The 23,926-nt window shown below is 38.4% G+C and overlaps 1 protein-coding gene across 1 annotated transcript; it reads left to right on the top strand.

The window, feature by feature from the left end:
* Positions 1-14,698: 14,698 nt before the first annotated feature.
* Positions 14,699-22,359, top strand: LOC125467936. The gene is given in 26 exon segments (XM_048575406.1): positions 14,699-14,979; positions 15,104-15,175; positions 15,262-15,305; positions 15,381-15,492; positions 15,609-15,680; positions 15,784-15,846; positions 16,166-16,243; positions 16,350-16,442; positions 16,652-16,771; positions 16,935-17,012; positions 17,130-17,339; positions 17,428-17,475; positions 17,802-18,050; positions 18,510-18,592; positions 18,692-18,936; positions 19,151-19,219; positions 19,300-19,335; positions 19,338-19,363; positions 19,477-19,510; positions 19,513-19,645; positions 19,805-19,883; positions 20,373-20,628; positions 20,714-20,759; positions 21,104-21,212; positions 21,323-21,385; positions 21,664-22,359. Coding segments are annotated over 26 exon segments (2,706 nt in total). The 5' UTR covers positions 14,699-14,784; the 3' UTR covers positions 21,757-22,359.
* Positions 22,360-23,926: the final 1,567 nt, after the last annotated feature.

The following is a 23,926-nucleotide window of genomic DNA, read 5'->3' as shown; positions in this document are numbered from 1 at the left end:
AGGTATCGGCTTACGGCTACCTTAGGCTTATAGCAGTATGGTCGCCAGCCGGGCATCTTACTTATAGAAGTAAACATTCCGCGTGACCACTTCAGGCATCATCCTTGGCTCTCAGAGGCATTTTTTAGGGTGAAATGTAGGCGAAGTCGCTTCTCATAGACCATATCCTTCCAAGTCACAACTTTGATTCCACAGGTCACTTGACTAGTATTACAACACTTTAAAATTAATCCACTTCATGAAGATTTGCACGTTGAGGACGGACCATCTTGTTCACGTGACATCTTTCATGAGTAGGGGTCCTGCACTTAATTGTCTCTTCCAGCTAGAGACCCGGGTCCCGCAGAATTGAATCCTTCAGTTGGCTAAGTCTATTCTCGTGGAAAGACTATTTTGGCCAATTCTAGGATCGTTTGGCTAAGGTAGTCGCTAACATCAAGGGAAACTGAGCAGTCATACTACCCATCTACGTCAAGATATTCCATATACATTATGTCAAAACGTGCAGATGGCATCTTCGGCTTGTCACATGGATGGTCATACTATGCATGCAGGGCAGAGGGCATCTTACTCCATGTCTACAGGGCAGTGGGCATTCTCACGCCATGTCCGCCGGGCAGCAGGCATTTTACACCATATCTGCTGGGCAGTGGGTGTCTTACATCATGTCCGCCGAGCAGAGGGTGTCCTACACCATGTCTGCAAGGCAACATGTGTTTTCTACTTATCACATGAGATGGTTGGTTTTTTTATGCATTTGGCCTAGGCTTGCGAATAGTTCATTCGATCTTCATTGAAAAATAGAGGCTTTTATTGACTTTGCTCATAGGCAATAATGTCATAACAACTGATAATCCTTGGCATGCGAGGTCTCTGTTAATCGAGTTGCTTAAGTCTTTGAACTTTTATATCTTGAACAGGGTCCAAAGAATGGTGGGAGGTCACACGTAGTACCTTCTCAGGTTGTAGGCATTCCATAGCTTGTCGATTTCTTTGTCGCTCGTAGTGGTGAGGGTGTAGCTGCTCCTTTCGCCTACTCGACTGATTTTGTATGGACCTTCCCAAATGGAAGCTATCTTTTTGGAGCCTTCCGGTCGGGTGGTGATGAAGGCTTTTCTAAGGACTAAGTCTTCTGGTTGGAACTGCAAGATTTTTGCCCTTTTGTTGTAACTGGAGAGGAGATGTTGTTGATAGGCTGTAATGCGGGTGATAACCTTCTCGCGTATCTTCTCTGCCAGGTCTAAGTTGGTGGCCATCTCCTTTTCGTTCTGCTTAAGGTTCGGCAGTACAATACTGATGCTTGGCGCTACGACGTTAGGATGAATGATTGCCTCAGAACCATACACCAGGGAGAATGGAGTTTCGCCAGTTGCTTGCCTTTTGGTGGTGCAATATGCCCATAAAGCATTAGGAAGCTCGTCTGGCCACTTCCTCTTCTTGTCTGAGAAGGTCTTCTTGAGGTAGTTGAGGATGGTCTTGTTAAATGCCTTGGCCTGCCCGTTGCCATGTGGATATCGGGGCGTGGACATGTGCTGCTTAATGCCATAATTCTCGAAAAACTTCGCCAAGTTTTTGCCATGAACTGTGGACCATTATCGGTGACGATCGAGTGTGGGATGTCGAAGCGATAGATGATGTTTTTCCATATGAAGTGCTTTATGTTCGTCTGGGTAGTTGTGGTTATGGGTTCGACTTCGACCCATTTTGTGAAGTAGTCGGTTGCTATGATCGTCATGCCTCTACCCCCAGTAGCAGGTGGTATTGGTCCTACCAAGTCAATTGCCCATTGCATGAATGGTCATATGCTTGTCTGTGGGTAGAGTTCGTTAGTAGGCAGTGCTGGCACGGGCTTGAAACGCTGGCAGCTGTCGCACATTTGTGCATACTCCTTGGCATCTTAATGCATGGTTCGGCAATAATAGCCAGTGTTGAAAGCTTTTTGCGCCAAGGAACAATCATTAGAATGGTTTCCACAGACGTCTTCGTGGATTAAGCTAAGAATCTTCAGGTCGTCGGGAGGCAATAAGCAGCGAATATGTGGTCTTGAAAAGAATCTTTGAACAAGCATGTCATTCCACATATAGTAGCGTTCTGCCTTCATTTGGAGCTTCCAAGACTCCAATCTGTCTACGGGGAGTGTTCCATTGACTATGTAGTCGATGATGGGATCTTGCCAACTCAGGGTTGTGCTGATCTACGCCACCTCGACAGCTGGTTCCTCATTTATGCTTGGCTTTTCCAAGTACTCGACAGCTGGTTCCTCATTTATGGTCTAGCGTAGAGCCTAGGCTTGCCAATACGTGTATGTAGGCATTTTGTGCTCGTGAAACCTGAGTGAGTGTGTATGTCTAAAACATCGCTAGCTGCTCTCGTACTTCTTCAAGGTATCAGGCCATCTTTGGATGCTTTGTTGCGTACTCCTCTGAGGTTTGGTTGGTAATCAGCTAGGAATCGGAATATATTGTAAGCTTCTTCACCGTTAGGTCTTTTGCCAATCAGAGACTTGCTAGTAGGGCTTCATAGTTCGCTTCATTATTTGATGCTTTGAAGCTCAGAGTGATCGCCTACTCAAGCATCGAGCCGTTTGAGGTAGTGAGAACTAAACCTACTCTCGAGCCTTGATAGTTGGATGATCCATCAACTTGCAAATGCAAAAAATCTCTATCTGATGAGGCAGGTATGGCTATGGCGTGCTCGACTACCTCTGGGGTGTTTTCGGGTTATGTTGCTGCATTTTTCAAGCTTGAGGTGAATTCTGCTATGAAGTCCGCCAATGTTTGGGCTTTTATCGCCGTGCAGGGTTGGTATACTAGGCCATATTGACCAAGTTCCAACGCCCGCTTCATGACTCGTTGAGAAACGTCTGGGCTATGTAAGACTGATCGCAGTGGGTACTGGGTCATGATGATGATCAGATACCCTTGAAAGAGGGTCTAAGCTTCCGAGCTGCAATAACTAACGCCAAAATTAGTTTTTCATTCTTCAGGTATCTGGTTTCAGCATCGAGGAAAGCTTTGGATATATAGAATACAGGCAATTAGGCCCCCAACTCTTCTTGTATGAGGGCAAAACTTACTGCTACTTCTGACACCGCCAGATAGATGTATAGGTTTCCCGCTGCTTCCAGTTTGGATAGTAGTGGAGGTGATGTCAGGTATTACTTCAGGTCCTGAAATGCTTTCTCACACTCATTGTCCCACTTGTCATTCTGCGCATTTTTTATTGCCTTGAAGAAAAACTTGCATCGGTTGGTAGTTCCCGAAAGGAAGCGATTGAGTACGGCTACTCGTCCTTTTAAATCCTAGATCTCCTTCAAAGTTGTGGGCGATTTCATGTCCATGATCGCTTTGATCTACCTTGGATGAGCCTCGTTTCTTCGTTGGGTTACAAAGTACCCTAAGAATTAGCCCGAGGAGATGCCAAATGTGCACTTGGCTGGGTTGAGCTTCATGTTATATTCTCGGAGAATAGCAAACTTTTCTGCCAAGTTATGAATATGGTATGACCTTTGCTTGCCTTTCATCATGATGTCGTCGACGTGGACTTCCATGGTAACTCCGATCTGCTTCTTGAACATTGTGTTTATGAGTCGCTGGTAGGTTGCTCCTGCGTTCTTAAGGCCAAAGGGCATGACCTTATAGTAGTATGTGCCTCGCTCGATCACAAATACGCTCTTTTATTTATCAGGCTTGTGTATAGCAATCTGGTTGTAGCATGAGTATGTGTCCAAAAAGCTGGGCAGCTGGTTCCCGAATGTTGAATCGACAAGCAAGTTGATTCGGAGAACCGGATAGTTGTCTTTAGGGCATGCCTTGTTGAGGTCGGTGTAATTCACGCATACTCTTCATTTGCCCTTTTCTTTTTTCATTACTAGCACGACATTAGCCAGCCATACTGAGTGTGCCACTTCCTCAATAAATCCAGCCTCTAGTAACTTGTTAATCTCCGCCTCAATAATTGTTACTCGTTCGGGTGCGAAATGTCATCTTTTTGGATCAAAGGTTTGGAAGCGGGATCGACGTGCAGCTTGTGACAAGCTATCTCTGGATCAATACCGGGCATGTCAGAGGGTGACCATGCGAAGACAACCCGATTTTCCCTAAGGAAAGCCATGAACTCTTCTTTCTCTATTGAGCTCAGACGTGAGCCGATTCTAGACGTCTTTTCCGGCTGATGGGGGGTCAAGAATGATGTCATCAATGTCTTCTTCGGGTTTCCATCCTGATTCATCTTCCAGAGCATTGTCGACCTTGATGCCATCTTTTTGACCTACTTGATGTAATTGATATTTGGCGGAGGTGAAGTCGTCTTTCTACACTTCAACTGCTATTGTTAGGGCGAAATACTTCTTCTTCGACTCCTTGAGAACTTGTACAGTGCTCGTCTGGACATGGCCTGGTCGCCTTTGATTTCTCCGACTGTTCTTCCCGAGATGCGAAATTAGATTTTCTGGTACTCGATCGACGTTACAACTCCAATCTTCAATAGCCATGGTTGGTCCAATATCCCATTATGAGGAGATGGGTCGCTGACGATCATAAAGGTCTGTAATGAAATAATCGGTGAGCTAGTTACATCGTGCTTTCCAGGCACATCTACTGGATGAATGACAGTTGTATGAGCTTGACTGAGTTGCCGTTGTCCACCATGACTCTGTCAACGATGGCATGGGCCAGTTGTATAGAAATCACTAGGGTGTCGTCGTGGGGAAAGTCTACTCCCTCAATGTTCTGCTTAGTGGAGGTGACAATTGGTCTAGGTACAACATCTATGGCTTGAACCTGATTGACAGATCTCGCATGCTGGATATTCATTTTCTTGGAGTTATTGGTAACCCCCAGATGATTGGATTTGGCAAAGATTCTGTTGATTCTGATTGTCTTGGTTGGGGGTTCGGCATTAACATCTACTTCTCGCCTTGGCCGAGCAGCTGGTCTGTCGACATACTAGTCACACTTGCCTTCCTTCACGAGTTGCTCAAGGTACCTCATCCATATGGTGCAATCATTAGTTGTGTGCCTAAGACCTCTATGAAATGTGCAGTACTTAGTCTGGTCCATCTTAGAGGTATCACCTTTTAAAGGTGGTGGCGGCTTGAACCATGGCTTATCCTTGAGGTTGCGAAGGATCTGGCTGCCTAGGACTGAGAACCTGGTGTACGTCTTGGGTGCTGCGCCCCCTTAGCTGGGGTCCCGTCCCTGCGTTTGTCACCTGGCTTACTTTTGTTATCGAGTAATTTGTTGCTCACCTTCTTTTGAGTCGATTCTGCTTTTTTGCGCGACTACTCAAGCGGCTTCTGGGAGTGCTTTTCTTTATCCCAGAGGGAATGCTTTTCTACCAAAGCATAAGAGTTTGCCAGGGACAAGTTCTCGCCCATAATCAATTCTCCAAAAAGTGGATGATCTGCTGGGAGTCCTTGAACATGTGATGTTATCATCGCATCTGACAATCTTTGCCTTTTCTGCCTTGAATCTCTTGACATAGGTACGGAGTGACTATTTCAGATCATTTTTTATGCTAAAAATATGGTCAGACCTCTTCTTGATCGAGCGATAAAACAAATATTCCTTAGTGAAAACCAAGGAAAGTTCATCGAAGTTCTGGATTGAACATGGCGGTAGGCTGTGGAACCAGTCTTAAGCATCGCCTTGTACAGTCGTGGCAAAGATTGCCCATGAAAGCGTCATTGTTGACGTAAAGGGTCATGGCACTTTGGTAGTGCATCAAGTGTCTGTTCGGATCTTCATCTCCTCTAAACCAAGTGAAATATGGTGGGTCGCAGTGGCTCCATCCGCTCGATCTCGTCTGTAAATGGTGACCTGCTCAAGTTGGCCACGTCTCTACGGAGGACATCGTCGGTAGTGTCAATGAGCTGGAATCTACAAAGCTACTCTACTACAAGCTTTTGTACTTCCTCCTGGATTTACGCCTGGTAGGGCAGTGGAGCCTCCAGCTGCCCCTGGTGCTGACCTGCTGTCTATGTTGCTCTTCACATGTTCTACTGGTCTGTATCGCAATCACGATGCATGTGGTTCTAGCTGTGTTACTCGCAGTCGCACCTGGCGGAGGTTACCAGTGGAATTTGAGCTGGATTGCTCACGTGCTCTTCTTTGTGCGTCATGCGGCTGCTTACTCTGTTGCCTCGTAAAAGAATTTCATTGTGGGCTTAGCCTCATGTGGAAGCTTCTCTCGAAAGGTCTTGAGTGCTCGTCGAAGTGTAGACTCAACCTTGAATGCAGACTAACTCGTGAGCCAAGTCAGGAATGAACGCTTCTCTGCGCATCTAGACGGGAGAAGACGTTTCCCCAAAGGCCCAAACGAGAGTGTAGATTAGCCAAATGTTCAGTTCGTGGTGAGCTGAGCAGCTCTTTGCTGGGACATCATTGGAATGAGTCACGTTCTTCCGCCTTTGTCCTGCTTCGAGACACCTCATCTGGGGCACGTTGCATCTCGATGCGCTCGAGGAGTTAGTTCACCAAAGTGGTCTGCTGCGCGAGGTTGTTTATCAAATTGGTGACCTATTGACACAGGTGGTACTCACCATTTGGATTGGAAGAGTCCAGATAATGAGTGTCTCCATGCGTGGTGGAAGTATAGTGAACTGCAGGTACAAAGCTTGAGCTCAGAGCGGGAAGTCCTGTAGAAAAATGGGGTGTAAGTAACCCTAAGTCGATCGTAGAACCTGTGGTAAGAATCTGGACCGCTGGAGGTGGCTTCGAAATGGGTTGGGCCGCAGGTCGGATAGTCAGAGCAGGTCGCAGGTCGGGTCATCAAAGCGGGTCGTAGGTCGGGTCGTTGAAACAGACTGTGAGGTGCATTGGACTAGCACCTGCTCGCCTTGGATCTGCATGGCCGTGGACCCTCCTGATTGTTGGGCTGCCACGTCTTGGCCAGCTGGCTGAGTGGCTTGGGCTTGGGCCTGCTGAGCTACTTAGCTAGCAGCAGCTGCCAAAGTCTGGGCTCGGATTCAAGCCTGTTGTGCAACAAGGCCAGCTGCTACATTAGGCTGGGCATTCTGCCCAGGGTTTGCTGTGGCAGCTGCCAAGTTTGGGGCCTCCTGCCTAGGGTTTGGTTGCCTAATGGTTTGGTGGGTGGTGTCGTGGCCTGGTGGCCTTGCCGCGGCTGCTGGGTCATAGCAAAGGTGGTGTTCCGTGGCGGTAGGACTCTTCCTGCCGTCGCGTTGAGCCTTGAGGATCTTCGTCGTGGGGCTATGTCCTCGTATCCACTCTCCAGTCCAAATCCTTCCATGTATGAGGTTCTGTTTGTCGTAGTTTCTGAATTTCCTACCATTGTATCCTTTCTCCACGGATTGATCAAGAAACTTTTCTAGGAAAAAATTAATTGATACGACGTGTGAGAAATTCAACATAACAGAAAATTCAAGAAACTAATGTGATAGGCTTATTCGAGTATTTTGAATCAGCTTTCAATGAAAGCACCAATTTGTGGATGCAAATTTCTGCCGTCTTCAGTCTTGACGAAAATGCACCTACAAAACAATCAACACCTTTGATCAAAAACCTAAGCCTCACACGCCCACGAGGTGGGTGGGGTTAGATCAACGGATCTTCGATGCCTAAGTTAGTTTCTCTGAGAGAGTAAAGTGTTTAAGGCTTTTTAGGGTTGCAAAAGCCCTCAAAATTTGGTAGAATGTGGGGTATTTATAGGGCTAAGGCCGGCATATAGGGTTTAATGGAGAAATATTCTCTAAATATTCCCAAGATATTTAATAGGAGATAATATCTTGAGATAAAAGGGTAATAATCCTTAATTGAATTAAATTAGGATTACTTACTTGATTGGAGTCAATCTTCAATTAGGAATGTATTAAAGATAGGATTTGGATAATTAATCCTTATCTTTAATTCCTTGCCAAGAGCAGGTGAGCTGTGGGCAGTTGTGTTCAGCTACTAAATCTTTCAGGGATATGAGCTGTGCGTGGGTGCATCTGAGAAGCTTGCCCATTTATTGAGGGCAATCTTGTCCTTCTTGAATAAAAAGTTCACGTGTCGCCTCTAGAATTTTTGGGATTATTTTAGGCTCTACAATATGTACTCATCATTTGTGCATGACAGTGAATATAGGAATACGTCAAAAATAAAAAATTTGAGACCTCCTTCATTGATGGACGTTGCACATGAAACGATCAATTCAACTCAAGGTACAACTCTAACAAAAGTTGTTGACTCTCCTAGCAGCAAAGGGCAATATTTTTTTTCATAATAATAGTGGGTGGTCTCATGAGATCTTTTAGAGGATTCCTTATCACGCCACGCACATAGATCTTTCCATTGGTAGGTAAGAGGGCTCCTCTCTTAGCATTTCACACCAAAAGTTCTGTAGCTATAACGACCTTTAATGGACGATACTTTTCGGACGAGAGAACTTCACCTATGGTTAGAACATGGGTTGAAACACTTGGCGGGATAACCATGTATTGTTGGGGATCTTGGAAAAGCAAGTGCTCATATAAAAAAAAATGATAAAAGCAACATTGGTGCACGATGGATATAACCCGATTAGTGTTGTAATAAAAAGACACGAAATTTCACTGCTCTTACATTTTATTTTGTCTTAATTCACCATGTGAACTCATCCTTTATGCATGGCAGTAAATATAGGAATACGTTAAAGAAATTAAAAAAAAAAAAAAAAAAAAAGACCTTTTTCAGTATTGGGATAATAATTATTTTCTCCAACACTAATTTACTTATCCATTTTTTTTAGGTTTATTTTAGCTGTACTTTACATAAAATTTCACTTTAGCTCATACATTTTGTTCTGTCTTAATTCACAATTTGTACTCATCTCTTTGGTGACAGTGAACATAAAAATACATTAAAAATAGAATCTTTCAGTATTGAGAAAATAGTTATTTTCTCCATCACTAATTTACTATATTTACAAGTCCTAGTGTGTGTAATTATTTAATCTTTGTTGTCTCACAGACTGACGATTGAGTCAACATGACCAACGGGTGATGGAGCATCATAATTGACAAAGTTTCTTATCTGTAAGCCTTTATCTAATCTTACGCTCATCATTTTGCAACTAATTGAAGGAGTTAACTTAATTAATATCAGTCGTTAAGAAGGTCTACATATTATTGCAATATTATTGTAAGTGACATGGTAGTTTTGCTGTTACGATCGGTATCCCTTCAGTTTGTACAGAAATTATAAAATAACAACTAATAACAATTCCTTGATCTGTTCTCAATTATCTTACCCAAAAAGAAGATTATCATTGGAATTAGATACTGGGCCATTCGTGTTACATATCTGCCTGCCCTACATCCATGTATAACTTTATGATCTCTCCAAGATATATAAAACAATATCCTGATTCCTGAGCATGAGGCAGCGTCATAGTGGCGTAAGGTCTAGGCATCAACTTTGTTAGGGTTTTGGAGTTTCCATCCAGAACCCTAAGTTGGATTATGCTGACTATTACCAGTTACAAACAGTAAGTACACTGGGATTGAGTAAAATGTGAGCATTACGTAATCTTCAGCCTTCACAAGTATGCGCAATTACAATAATCAACCGCTTATATTCATTTACGTGCAGTTAAAAAAGAACTTATGCACTTGAAATGACATGAGAATAATGATGTATAAATATTTGAGATATTGACATTGAGACATTTCAATAAAAACAATTAATTTCCCTCCACATATAAGTGACCGAGCTTAAATGTTTTTATGCACAAAGAGAGAAGTGTAATGAGTCTGCAGCCTTAATGTTTGACGAGTAGCACCATTAATTCAATTGTGAGTGGCAAGCATGATTAGTACTATATTTCGTCTAATCAAGTGGAAAATTGTCTGAACGATTGTCCAAGATCCTCATCTTTTCTTGTCTTCACTCAAACGGATCTTTTAGCTTGTCACACAACCATATGTTTAGAAGCCTATAATCGTATTTTACCATGTAATCCTTGGTTTATATAAGAGATTGATTTCTCATTAATTATTAATAAAAATTTGTCACAGCCCATATGGGATAAACATGTCAAGACTCATGGACTAATCTTTCTTCTCAAATAATGATAGCTGATTAACAATTAATCCCAAGACACCTGTCTAGTAGTTAATTTGTTGAACTAAACTATGGTCGCACATAATATCATAAACTAAATCAATTAAATTAGCAGAGGTTTTTGGATGGAAACCGTTTCCGTTTCAAACCTAATTTGATGCCTCTGCACTCGATCAATTATCTCATGTTACGGCCGTTTGGAACTGAAAAACAGTTGGGAATACGCATCATCTGTTTGAGTTTCAGAAACTAGGGTTTATCAATTAGTTTCCTTAGTTTCAAGCTAGAAGAATTGACATTTCCATCACAGTTCAACTTGCAAATGTCCTCCAAATTATTTTCTTTGTCAAGCGGAACCAAGGGATTTGAATTTTAGTTTCAATGTCAAAAAGTGAAATACTATTAAATTAAAAGCTAAGTTGCGCCTCACATTCTTTTAGCGACAGACGAAACAAACGTATAGGTTGTGACTTCAAAGAATGTGAAGCAACCACCTACACAACGTAGGAAGCTAGAACACTCGAGACCAGAAAGCATCTCATACTTTTCAACTTTTCTAGAGGGTGTGCATAAGACCAAAATATGGATGATAGGAAAGCGAACCTAGAAAAGCTTTCTTACTCTAAAGGAGAAACCTAAGACCGAACGAGGGTGAGACCAAAAATAGGGTCGATCAAGAAAAGTCATTAGCTTACATGTAAGAAGAAACATAGGACCAATAGAGAATGTGGTCACTTTCCAAACCCCTTCAAATGCCCAAGTTTGATATCTTTCATAGAAAGTTATAGCCTTGTATAACTAGGATATATGATACAGAATTGTAAAATAAAATCAAATAATAACCTACCAAGAACAACAAAGAGAAATCTTTATAGATATTAGGAACACAAATTTTGAAATGTACTATTTTCATGTTGTAATAAGAATGGAGGACAAGGTTTATATGCCTCACTTCTAGAGTACATTAATATAAACAAACACACATATTAAAATTTGAGTAAAATAATAACAACCGCATTCTAAGCACACTAAGCGAGAATCCTTGGCCATCAATAGGCATATAAAGTGGTCCCTTTTTCTCCTGAGATTTTTAAATAATTGAGGTTGTTAAGAGAAGCAACATGCATGCACGGGTCCATGAGCTAAAGCCACAACTCAGAAGATTGATAGTCAAATGAAAGCGAGAGCAGGTAAATTGATATAAGAACTAAATAAGAATCCCCAGTACGTACTAGCTTAAGATCGTTATCAGCTTCCTCTCTAATCAGGATTTAGACTAGACATATATTGGTTGGTTGTGTGTAAGAGACGTCCATGGCCATACTTAACACAATCATTTAGAGTTAATTCTGTTTTTTTTAACAAACGATATTATCTACATTAAGGGGAGGAGGATAGGCTAAGTCTCACAATAGGTTAGCAATAATATGGTTTAAATTTGTCCTTTGGCGAGAATTGAACATAAGACCTCTCACTTACAAGTTAATTAATAAATACATTGGAAGACTCTTATATCTCCCCTAATTAATTTGTGTTAGTTTTGTGTTAAACAACAATTTGTTTGTGATACTTTATGTAATCAACTGAGAATGAAGATTCGAGTTTGGAGAAAATAAAAAAAATAAAAATAAAAAAAGTCACCCGTCGAATGCATACCTCATAAAATGTCCAGGCCAGATGACAAGAGTCATGGTTGAGTTGTATTTTGATGTAAATGCTCGTAAAAAATTCAGGATTTAATGACTCCTTGTTCATTTTTTATGATATTTTTCACAGAAATTAACAACTAGGACGAAATTGATGTGTGGTTTATAACGTGAGGTAGTTTTATAGACCTTCAAAGTAATGGACGAAAATGAGGAGTTTTGTATGTGTCCAAAGACAAAAGGTGATAAAAACCCATGATTCAAAGGGTTATAGGATCATTCGGAATTAACAAAATTCTTAGAGAATTATTTTTCTTTATTTTTTTTAAGTTTGGGCCTAATGTCAGACTTTCATTTACCACAACATTCTGGATTCTGGATCCTCCGACTGAACATGGCCTATCCATGTTGCCCACCCTCAAATAAAAGTTGGACCCAATTTTTGGGTTTTTTCAAGGGTTCGGCCTATGCTTTTGTTAATCTCTTTTTACCTTTTTATTTCCTGATTAAACTTTTTTAGAGTATGTTTTATTTTCGGTAGTTGTATTTATATATCTATTTTTACTTTTCACATTCCTCTTAATGAAAAAATTAACAAAGATTCGTAAGAGGTAAAAATAGATGTTTGAATAACATTTTCCTTTTTTTTTTGTTAAGTTTTCAGTTTATATTTTGTTAGTTAAACTTGGGCTTTTAGCTGAAATGGTTTGATTTCAGTCTCTAGTTGCTAAAATATTATATTATTAATTTAATTTGAGTTTGAGCCCGAGTTCATAGTTTCAATGAGGGTGAAACTGTTTTTTTAATGATCAGTTTTCAATATGTCGCCAATATCTCATCGATATATATATATATATATATATCAAATTTTGATATTTCATTTCAATCAGTTTAACATTTTAGAATTGATTTTACATTATCTTAACCAAAAGATTTTGGATTTGCTCTAAAACCTCACTCCACCATTTTAGAACTAATTTTAGATTATTTTAACCAAAAGATTATGGATTTGCTCCCTTATCCACATCCTTTTGGGCCACGTCTTAAATCCTCACTCCACCACTCCTGAACTTTTCTAATTAAAGTGGAATAATTAAATTAAAAGTGACTAATGATGGCAATTAAATTAATAATACGACAAAATTATGTGATAGGTGAGGACTAATGGTGTGATTTTTTTCTCTTATTATATTATGTGATAGGTGAGGACTAATGGTATGATTTTTTTCCCTTAAAGAATAAGACAAAACTGTTTGGAAAAAAAAAAAAAAAAAAAAAAAGATGAAGTGCTCTTTGAATTATCACTTTAATGAAATTTAGGTTTCTGAATTATTTTTTTTTGTAAAATAAGTCTCTAAATTCATTAAAATTTGTTAATTTCATCCCTACTATTATATTCAAAGTTGTTTTAACTAGTTTTTCGTCAACTTAAGTCACTTAACATATTTTAGAGTGTAATACCGTCATTTTGTCACCTGTAAGCCCTTAACATTTCATATAGGTTGTGAATTTAACGTCTATTTTATTCTCCAAAGTTAACTTCATACACTATTTCTTTATGAAAATTACCAATCTACCCTCCAATGTGTATTACATGCAAGTAACGTAGCTTAATTAACGAAAATTTGAATATAGTAGCTTCGAATCTTATATTAGGGATGTAATTGACATATTCTTATAATTCAAAGACTGATTTTTCTATATATAAAAAAAAATAGTTTAGGAGCCTAATTTTGGGAGTTTTCATGAAAAGGATTTGGGCTAAGTTTATTTTAACAAAAAAATCATGCAATAACTTTATTTAATAAAAAAACTTAAATTTTAATGAAAAACCTTTAAATTTTAATAAAGAGGACAAAAGAACTTAAATTTTAACAAAAATGACACAATTTTAATATTTAAAAAAAAATGACTTGCGGGATCCGCGCTTGAGCAATACTACGCTGTTTGTGAAACTTAACAATACTTTATTATTTATGAAACTAAACGGTACTACACTATTTATTGGCCCAGATTCATAAATAGTGCCTAGTTCTTGGTTCACTTTCATAAATAGTGCATAGTTATTAGGTCATATTTCATAAATAGTGTATAGAAATTGGTATAGTTTCATAAATAGTGTCTCAATTTTAGTTGAGTTTCATAAATAGTGCCTAGTTCTTGGTCAACTTTCATAGGTAGTGCCTAGTTCTTGATCATGTTTTATAAATATTGTCTAGTTCTTGTCTAGTTTTATAAATAGTGTATAGTAATTAGTACAGTTTCATAAATAGTATTTTTTTCTTGGCCTAGTTTCATAAATACCGTCTCGTCCAATTTCATAAGCAGCTATTTTTAATTTCGTTCACTATTGAAATTCCCAAACATTTCCACTTATTTTTCCCTCCTCAAACACAGACAAGAACAACTAAATTATCAATTTCTTGCAAAATGATCACAACTGACGTTTGTAGATTCCAATATATTTGCAAAATGATCATAACTAAATTATAATATTCCAATATATTTCAGATATGAAGACACAGATTCCCATCATCCTTCATTTTTCTCTCTTTCATTTATGTCTTTATTATTAAATAAAGTTAGTAGATGATTTTTGATTAAAAATCAAAGTTTTGAAGATTTTTTCATTAGTTTTCTTTCTAATTTTCATTCAGGTAATAATTTAAAAATTAAATTAGCAGTTCACTCAAAAAAATAATTAGACAAAACTGTATTCATAAAATTAATCCAAAAGACCTTTATCAAAACAAAATTAGTGAGCAGGATTACATATTTATGTTTATTATTTTTTTTAATTTGCAGAAATTAAAATCAATTTACAAAGACAAACGGCAACACCAACCGCCAACAAGCAGGGCGTGCTCCCTCCAAAATTTGGCAATTTGGCAATTTGGCAATTTGGCTGTGCTCGCTCACTCACTCACTCACTCACTCACTACCGCTTCCGACTCGACGATCATTTCCCGATGGCGACGATACCATTTGGTTCCGGCCTTGTTTCAGTTCGCTCCGAGCAAACCGACGCTTTTCGGAGCTCGCTGCTGTACACCCAGAACTTCAATTTCTTGCGGTTGAAGAGAAGCTGTGCTTTGTCGATGACGCGGTGGCGTGGCGTCGGAGTTCCACGCGCCACTGCGGAGGCGGTGGGCGGTCGAGTTATTGATAGGGGAGAGGAGGTAGAAGAGAAGGAGAAAGGTAGCGTTCTGAGAGTTGGCGTCGTTTGCGGAGGTCCCTCGGCGGAGCGTGGGATTTCTCTCAACTCGGCTCGATCAGTTCTCGATCACATTCAGGTAAGAGTTTCTTCACTATAGAGTGTAGAGCTGGCTGTGATTTTCTATAGGTTCTGTTTGGATGCTGAGAAAATAGTGAAGTAGATAGTGAGTGAGTAAATTGTTTGCTTTGAATTTGAAACAGGGAGGTGATATACAAGTGAATTGCTATTACATTGACGCTGGCCTCAATGCATTTGCAATATCCCCTGCTCAGGTTCGTTTATGTAAAAATGCATTAGTTGATTCGAAAATTTCGTAACTTGATCTTCTAAAGTTTGTTAATTTTGCACATTTATATAGGTTTACTCAAACACTCCCGCAGATTTTGATTTCAAACTCGAAAGGTAAAATCTTGTGTATTTGAAGTTTGGAATTAGGTGACCTTGTATGTTGATCTGCCCAAGTATTTGTTTCTGTAGCCTTGCCCAAGGTTTCCGGTCCTTGTCTGACTTCGCTGAACATCTCGCTGGCTCTGTGGACATAGTGTTCCCAGTCATACACGGTCAATTTGGTGAAGACGGTGGCATTCAGGTGTACTATAGCATAACCTTTACTACCATTGCAAGTTTTCAAGATATACACATAACGGTGCATTTATTTTCTGTTTCTTCCCTTGAAATTTAATATTTGAACACATGATGTTGCAGGAGCTGCTGGAAAAGTATAACGTTCCATTTGTTGGCACAGGGTCAAGTGAATGTTGCCAAGCATTCGATAAGGTATCAGATGACAATCGACAGTGATTTTTATTTCAATAAACATACATATGTATGGGAAAAAGAAAGAAGAGGACAATATCTGTGTGATTTTGAGTTATCGCAGTACAATGCTTCGTTGGAGCTCAGCAAACAAGGATTTATAACAGTACCAAGTTGTTTAGTACAGGTACTTTAGCTAAAATTTTCTTTATCTAGATAGATGTGCTTTTTCTAGAGACACTAGGGATTAACATCTGTACAGTAGTACGTGACTAAGTCATAACATTTCCAACAACCTAGACCGGGTAGTCTTCTGTAAGTTGCACAACCTGTGTCCATGCGTGATGACATCGTTAGTTGACGTTTTGATGTTTGTTTCTGTCACTGATTTTTAGTATTGATATTGGTTTTTGAGGACTTTAACTCGGATATTTATTTACATTTTTGTGAATTTTGGCATTGGATGTACTTGCTCCTTCAGTTTCTCTGACTTTAATGACCTGTAGGGAAGTGAAGCAGATGAATCTGAACTGTCAAAATGGTTTGCAAGAAATCGACTGGATGTTGAGTCAGGGAAAGTTGTGGTAAGACACATATCTAGTGTTGTAATGTAAACAAACCCATTTTTTAGTGCGATACTTTATATTTGGTCAGGTTATAAGATATAACGTCTTTATTACTTTGTTTCAGGTAAAACCAGCACGAGCGGGATCAAGCATTGGTGTTACAGTTGCATATGGTGTGGCTGATACTTTTAGCCAGGCTAATGCAATTATTACAGAGGTAGTTTTCGTTGTTTCTTTTTTGTCCTTTTTGAACTCTTGTAAATATTTCAAGAAAATTTAAGTAGCGTACATGAAGTTGGACCGAGTTAATGTGAATATGAGTTTTTATGAAAAAGAAGGTGCAATATCTTGATATTAGTTTTGCAAGAACAAGGTTTTAGTAAAAAGCATTTCTCATGAAACTTGTGCTCTTTTTATGTATGATAGGGAATTGACTCCAAAGTCCTTGTAGAAATATTTCTTGAAGGAGGGAGTGAGTTTACAGCGATTGTTCTTGATGTGGGGTCTGGATTAGATTCCCATCCTGTTGTATTACTACCAAGCGAGGTATGAATGAGCCATGATTGCATTTTCTTCATTTCATTGTATTGGAATTAATTGGTTGAAATATCATCCTCACTGTGTAGAGAGGATGTAGGTATACTACGTATGCAATAGGGACTACTGTACGATGAATATTTGGATTAATATTACTCTTTAAAATGACCAGGTAGAACTTCAATTCCATGACAGTGTTGATAAGGATGCAATTTTCAACTACAGGAGGAAATATCTTCCAACACAACAGGTAGACCTTACAAAATCACACGATATGTGTTAGACCTCTAGACCTTACAGAATCACACGATATGTGTTAGACCGCTAGTTCATCTTTCTGATTTTTAGTATATAAATTGCCAAACAGGTTGCTTATCATACCCCACCTCGTTTTCCTATTGGTGTTATCGAAAGTATTCGAGAAGGAGCATCTCAGTTATTCAGAAAGCTTGGTCTTCGTGACTTTGCTCGTATTGATGGATGGTTTCTCCCTAATTCTATTCATGTACCAACAATGTCAGATAGCAAATTCGGAAGAACTGACATGGGTACAATATTCTATACTGACATTAACCTGGTAGGAGTGGTGTCTTATAATCTCAATGATATACATTCCAGGTGTTGATCCTTCTTATCTTTTGACACTCTCTTTGTTGATTCATCAGATTAGTGGGATGGAGCAGACCAGCTTTTTATTTCAGCAAGCCTCGAAGGTTATCCTGTTTTTAATTGTCTTGTAATGGGAGTCATTTTAGCTTCTTTATGGTGTGACCATGTAACTGATTGTTGCTGTTCAGGATCATAATATTTTAATATTTTATATTAATCACTACAATAGCATTTGTTATGAAAATGTTAAACATACCTTTAAGAATGGTTTTTAGAGTATAGGCAATACATGGCATGCAAATCATGAAAAGCTTGTTATGCATAATACTCCCCAGCCCACACACCATTCATTTTTTCCATTCACTCAGTACTTGTTACAATAATCCTTTTGGTGCCACGACCTTGCCTGAAAGCCCCATTTTGGATCCAGGTTGGATTTTCTCATTCAAATATTCTCCGGAGCATAATCCGTCGTGCTTGTACGCGGTATCCAAACCTTGCACCATTTTGTAGTGCATCAGATCATGTTCCTAGAAGATCAAAAACTTCACTGCGTAGTGAACCAGTTTGCAAGGGTAAGCGCAAAGTTTTTGTTATTTTTGGAGGAGACTCGTCAGAGAGACAGGTATCTCTTATCAGCGGAACAAACGTTTGGCTTAATTTGCAAGCTTTTGACGATGTAAGCATCCAATTCATGGGGACCGTAGTTTTTTTAGTTTACAATATGCTTAATGGTTTGATATGCTGAAGTTGCGGTTTGAAATGTTTAGAATGGGGACACTGATTGAATTTTCATGACAATACATAGAAGTATGGAGTAGGATTTGTATAGAAATCCTATTTTGGAATTAAACTGCTGAATGTATAACCACGAGTCAACTAGCTTTTACCTCATTCAAAACTTATAACTTTTGTCATTTGTTTTCATTTAGAAGAGGAACATTTCATCAAATCTTTGAGTCTGTGTTTGAAGAGTTTTAGCAGCTTCTTACAAAGTTCTTGAGACTATCTTCAGTACTTAATGATTTAGAACTAATTCACTCTGTAGATAAGTGTATTTTCATTGAAAGTATTATTTAATTAATCAAGTGCATGACAGTATGATTTTGTCTAAAATTGGCAATCTTGTTGCCTACAGCTTGAAGTGATTCCATGTTTGCTTGCCCCCACAATTGTCAAAAACAAGGTTGATTTGAGTTCCAGAACCGTTTGGTCTTTACCGTAAGTCTCTCCCTCTCTTGAAAGTTTTCTCATTTATTTGAAGTACAAGTCCCCTAAACACTGCTTTCATAGCATTTAATTAGGTTTCTTTGTGAACAGTTACTCTCTTGTTCTGAGACACACCATAGAGGAAGTTCTTGATGCATGCGTAGAGGCAATTGAACCAGACCGAGTTGCTCATACATCTCACTTAAGGAACAGAGTTGTTCACGATCTTACAGAAGGCTTGAAGAAACATTCTTGGTTTACGGGATTTGATATCACTGATGAACTGCCCGTAAAATTATCGGTTGAACAGTGGATCAAGCTAGCCAAGGAAGTTCAGGCTACAGTTTTTCTTTCAGGTTTTCTTTGCCAACCATTATCTGCTAGTGGTAGAATGATGATATTTGATTCTCTCCATTATATCAGTACAGTATAACATAATTACCATTTCTATGAGAAGAATTGGTGAGAATCAAGAACAACTTATTAGAGTGTGACTAGGCTCTATGCAACTGTGCTTAGAGATCAGAAGATTCAGAAATACTTACGAGGTTTATCTAATGTTATTTACAGTGCATGGTGGCATTGGTGAAGATGGCACACTTCAGTCTTTGTTGGAGGCTGAAGGGATTCCACATACAGGTTCATTCTAATCCACTCGGTTGAGGACATTGTTGTCTTTTTTGTTGTTGTTAACCATCCTTTTAATCTTTAAATTGAAGGTCCTGGGGTGATGGCATCAAAGATTTGTATGGACAAATTGCAACATCCCTTGCTCTTAATCATGTATGCTAATTAAGTGTCCAAGAGGATGAATTTGGCTTTTTTGATAGTTTGTGTTTGTATGACCCACATATTTTGCTACTTAACAAAGCATTCTGATCTCTTATAATGAACAGCTGTCGAATTTGGGAGTTCTTACTATCAACAAAGATTGAGGAGAAAAGAAGATCTCATTAGTTCATCAATACCAAATCTATGGCATGAATTGACCTCAAAGCTTCACTGTGAAACATTATGTGTTAAACCTGCAAGAGATGGATGCTCAACGGGGGTTGGAAGGTTATGGTAGGTTTATCCTTGTTTGCCTTTTCCTTTTTTTTATTATGTTTTGTTCGATGGTAGTGAATAGACTGGTAAGCTCTTTATGCACTCAATACCATAATTGCCTTGTCCTGCAATGGAGTTATGATGTACTCTTTCGGGTCAAATTTATTTTGCGTGCAGCTGCGCTGAAGACCTTTTAGTGTATGTAAAAGCATTGGAAGACTGTCTTCACCGGATTCCTCCTAATAGTTTCTCTAAGGTATAAAATGGTTTAATTGTAGATCTTCTCAGTATGGCCTCTTATCTCTTTCTGGAGTTTCATTTCAGATATATTTGTTACAAATGTTCGTTTATATTATTTTTCACTAAAAATATTGCTCCATGTTTTCTGCGACTATTATCAATAACCATGAGAAAGTAGAATGTAGCTTGTCCTTTAGGCTGTACAACATTTGGCTTGACTGCCTCTAAGTGATTGAGATCCATGCTAATTCAAGTCTTTCCATTCTCTGGCTTCCTCCAAGTATTCACATGCCTTGTCACTCTTCTTCACTAAGTGTGTATTGTCTTGGAAGTTAACATCTTTATCTAGGATTAGTAGGTGATATTAGTTGGAGAGATACAAATTATGTATAACACACACACACACACCACACACATATATATCATATTGCTTCTTCTAATTTTATTTAGCCATTTTATAGAAACTATATACCACCTTCAAGTTTGATCTTGGTTTCTGATGTAGGCGCATGGAACAATTGAGATGCCAAATCCCCCTCCAGAGCTCTTAATCTTCGAGCCTTTTATCAGGACCGATAATATAATTGTTTCATCAAAATCTAGAAATGAAAAGGGGCATCAGATCTTGTGGAGCGGAGAGAGTAGATGGGTTGAAATAACTGTCGGAGTTGTTGGAACACAAGGATCTATGCGCTCGCTGACTCCTAGCATCACAGTCAGGGAGAGTGGTGACATTTTAACACTTGAGGAGAAATTCCAAGGTAATCTTTTGTTGATTTTTTTCTTTGCCCCTTCGTTAATTTCCTGCTTACATGTTATTAATGATAAGTCGCTTGCATATGGCAGGTGGGACTGGCATCAATCTGACTCCACCTCCATCATCTATAATTAGGTTTGTCCAGAACCTTTATCCTCCTGTCACTGTTGTTAGTGGTGCTCTTCGTTCTCTGTTCTGCATTCTGGTATTCGAGTCAAAGATGTGTAGAAACTGCCGTTAAATAGGTCCATACAAAGGCAGTAAAACTTTTTCTCATACGCCAGATGTTTCAGTGTCATTCTTGGACATTTTATTCTAAACTGACTGATTTCATTTAAAATGCAACTTCCACACTACAGTTGCTTATTCCGTTCATATTGTATGATCCTCTCTCGTGTTTGACTTAAAAAGCTATTTTCCTTTTTGAGCTTTGCATGTTCGAATCATTAGTCTAATTTCTTTCTCCCCTCTTAAATCAGCAACGAGGCCTTGCAGAAATGTAAAAAACATATCGAAATAATTGCAAACAGTCTTGAATTAGAAGGATTTTCACGGATTGATGCATTTGTCAACGTGGACAGTGGAGAGGTATGATGTTTTTTCTCTGCTTAACTGATCGAGTTTGGAGTACTCTGCAAGAATTGTGCGCATGTTATTTGCTAACTCATTTTCATTCTGTTGTCAATTTCTTTCCGAAGGTCTTGATGATAGAGGTCAACACAGTGCCTGGAATGACGCCTTCCACTGTCCTGATTCATCAGGTACTCTATTTTTACTTAAAATTTTCTTTCGAGGGTTACTTTGCATCGATAATATTCTTCTGAGCCTGCAACAGAAACTAAATCGAACTATTTTGGTTTTGCATTCCATTAGAGGAAACACATTCGAAACAATTTGGTATTTCAAACTTATTGAGGAAGTTTAAAACCTGTTGAAAAGAGGATGATCAAATGCAATACTGTTTAGAGTGAGGATGTGTATTGAGGAAGGAGGAACTGCTAACTCGGTCGATATTTTTCTTGTCCGTTTCAATTTTCAGGCGCTAGCCGAGGAACCGCCCTTGTACCCTCATGAGTTTTTCCGGAAGCTGCTTGATTTAGCATTAGAGAGGACCGTTTATACGCCTGAGTAAATTACTGTCGATATCTCTGTTGTTTTCGTCTTGATAAACTCGTTTTATTGGCGATGGAGGGAACCCTCTCAACTGTGACCTTATGGAATGACCATATGTATTTGTTCACTCAATGTTCATGTTTGTAGTTTATGTAGTGAGAAGATGTTTGTAATAATATTGTAATGTCAACTGGCGTCTGGCAATTAGTCCTTTTTATTTATTATTGTTTTTTATGAAAATATATTTTAGAAAATAATAAACTTGCTAACCACTCATAGTCTCATTAGGTGGGTGGTTTTTTGTATTTTTTATTTTGTTGTGAATTTGTTTTTTCTGTTGAATCCCTAACGAGAGAAGGGCAATTTTGAAACTATGCACAAATTGTTTGGAAACAATGAGTTTTAATCCAATATACAAGTAAAAGTAAACAAAATATATGAGAAACCATACACCAGAGACCAAACTATTCATATATATATAGACCCCTTATGCAAAGTGTTCTTCATATTTTCAAAAAATAGGGATTTGGTGTGGGGCTCACTCTACATCGAACTTCAAGATTCGAACCTCGATTCACAGAATATCCTTGCAAAAATTCAATTTAATCTGAAACCATTTGCCTATATAATTATCAAGATAAAATTTTATTATTTCTTATATAACAAAGTACTCATTAATTTCTTTGAACCCAATTAGATGTCTTAAACATTTCCGATTTGGCTAATATTTTGCAAGGATAATCTATAAGGTGCAATTTGAAAAATAGCCGGTTTGGATCGTTAAAGTTTGATGTAGTATAGACCTCACTACTAATCCTCATTTTTTATCCCTTTGCATAAAGGGTTTGTGTGTGTGTATATATATTATAATAGATTTTGCATGAAAAAGTATATTTTGAAGAGTATAAATACGATAGTTTGTTGTAGTAGGTAAGAGAAATTAAAAAAAAAAAAAACAAAACAAAAATTATTCAAATTCTTTAGGGTGACAGAAAGTCACGCGTGCAATATACAAGTAAAAAGTAAACAAAATATATGAGAAACTATACACCAGAGACCAAACTATTCATATATATATATATATATATATTATAGTAGATTTGGCATGAAAAAGTATATTTTGAAGAGCATAAATATGATAGTTTGTTGTAGTGTCAAGAGAAATAAAAGAAAAAAAAAACAAAAATGATTCAAATTCTTTAGGGTGGCAGAAAGTCACGCTAAGTTGTTCATATGCGACCTCCTATCTTTTAGCTCAAGTCTTCGTTGACCAGCGAGATGACGATGATTGGTGACATTGTGGCAGCCAAAGTCATGTGTGATTTTCTGCCACCTAAAGAATTTGAATCACTTTTTTTACATTTTTGTTAATTTTTCTTACCACTACAACAAACTATCATATTCATATTCTTCAAAATATATTTTTCCCTGTGTGGAGCCCGACTCTTTTTTCTGAGCCCAGGGAGTTCACCTTGTTCTGCATACGAGTTGTCCACATCATTTTGCGTGTCAGAAGCCCGCCCCTTTTTGTGTCCACGAAGACTGCGTCGTTTTGACGTGCACAGAGCCAGCCTTGTTTTCCGTGTACAGGGCTTGTCTCGATTTGTGTGACGTATCTTGCCTTGTTATGTGCACAAGCGTTTTCCATGCTAGAAGCCCACGCCATTTTCTATGAGTAGAGCCTGCCTTGTTTTGCGTGTCATGGTTCGTCTCGTTCTACATAAGTTGAGTCCATCTTGTTTTGCATGCATTGAGCCCGCCTAATACCCATGTTTTTTGACAAAATTTTTTTATCCTTGCAAAATATTTTTCCTGAGCATTAAATTAAACTTTTTAAGGAATTTGGAAGCAATTTTACAGTTTATTGAGCAACAAATTCATTTTAGTGGAATATTTGAGTCGAAAACTAAAAAAATTAGTGAAAAACATAATAGTGAGTCCTTGAACATTGTCAAATGGGGTTCAACACTCAAGAATTTCAACAGAAAGTCTCAGCTTAATTTTCAAAACTTCACAGGAGGGCGAAGGTGAAAATAAATAGATTGAATGGTGATTTGTGTATGAATTTACAAAACCAATTGAAAACTGTGAGTGTTAATCCACATTTTTTTTTTTTGTAAAAAATGTGAAAAGTAAAATAATAAGTGAACAATATAAAGATGTTAAAATGCATATTTAATTTTTTTTTT

The sequence above is a fragment of a genome, unplaced genomic scaffold, assembly GCF_019419815.1.
Source record: "Pyrus x bretschneideri cultivar Hongxiangsu unplaced genomic scaffold, Pyrus_bretschneideri_v1 Contig11, whole genome shotgun sequence".
Lineage (NCBI taxonomy): Eukaryota > Viridiplantae > Streptophyta > Magnoliopsida > Rosales > Rosaceae > Pyrus > Pyrus x bretschneideri.
The sequence above is the reverse complement of the archived record's forward strand: the minus strand, read 5'-3'. Positions and strand labels throughout refer to the sequence as shown.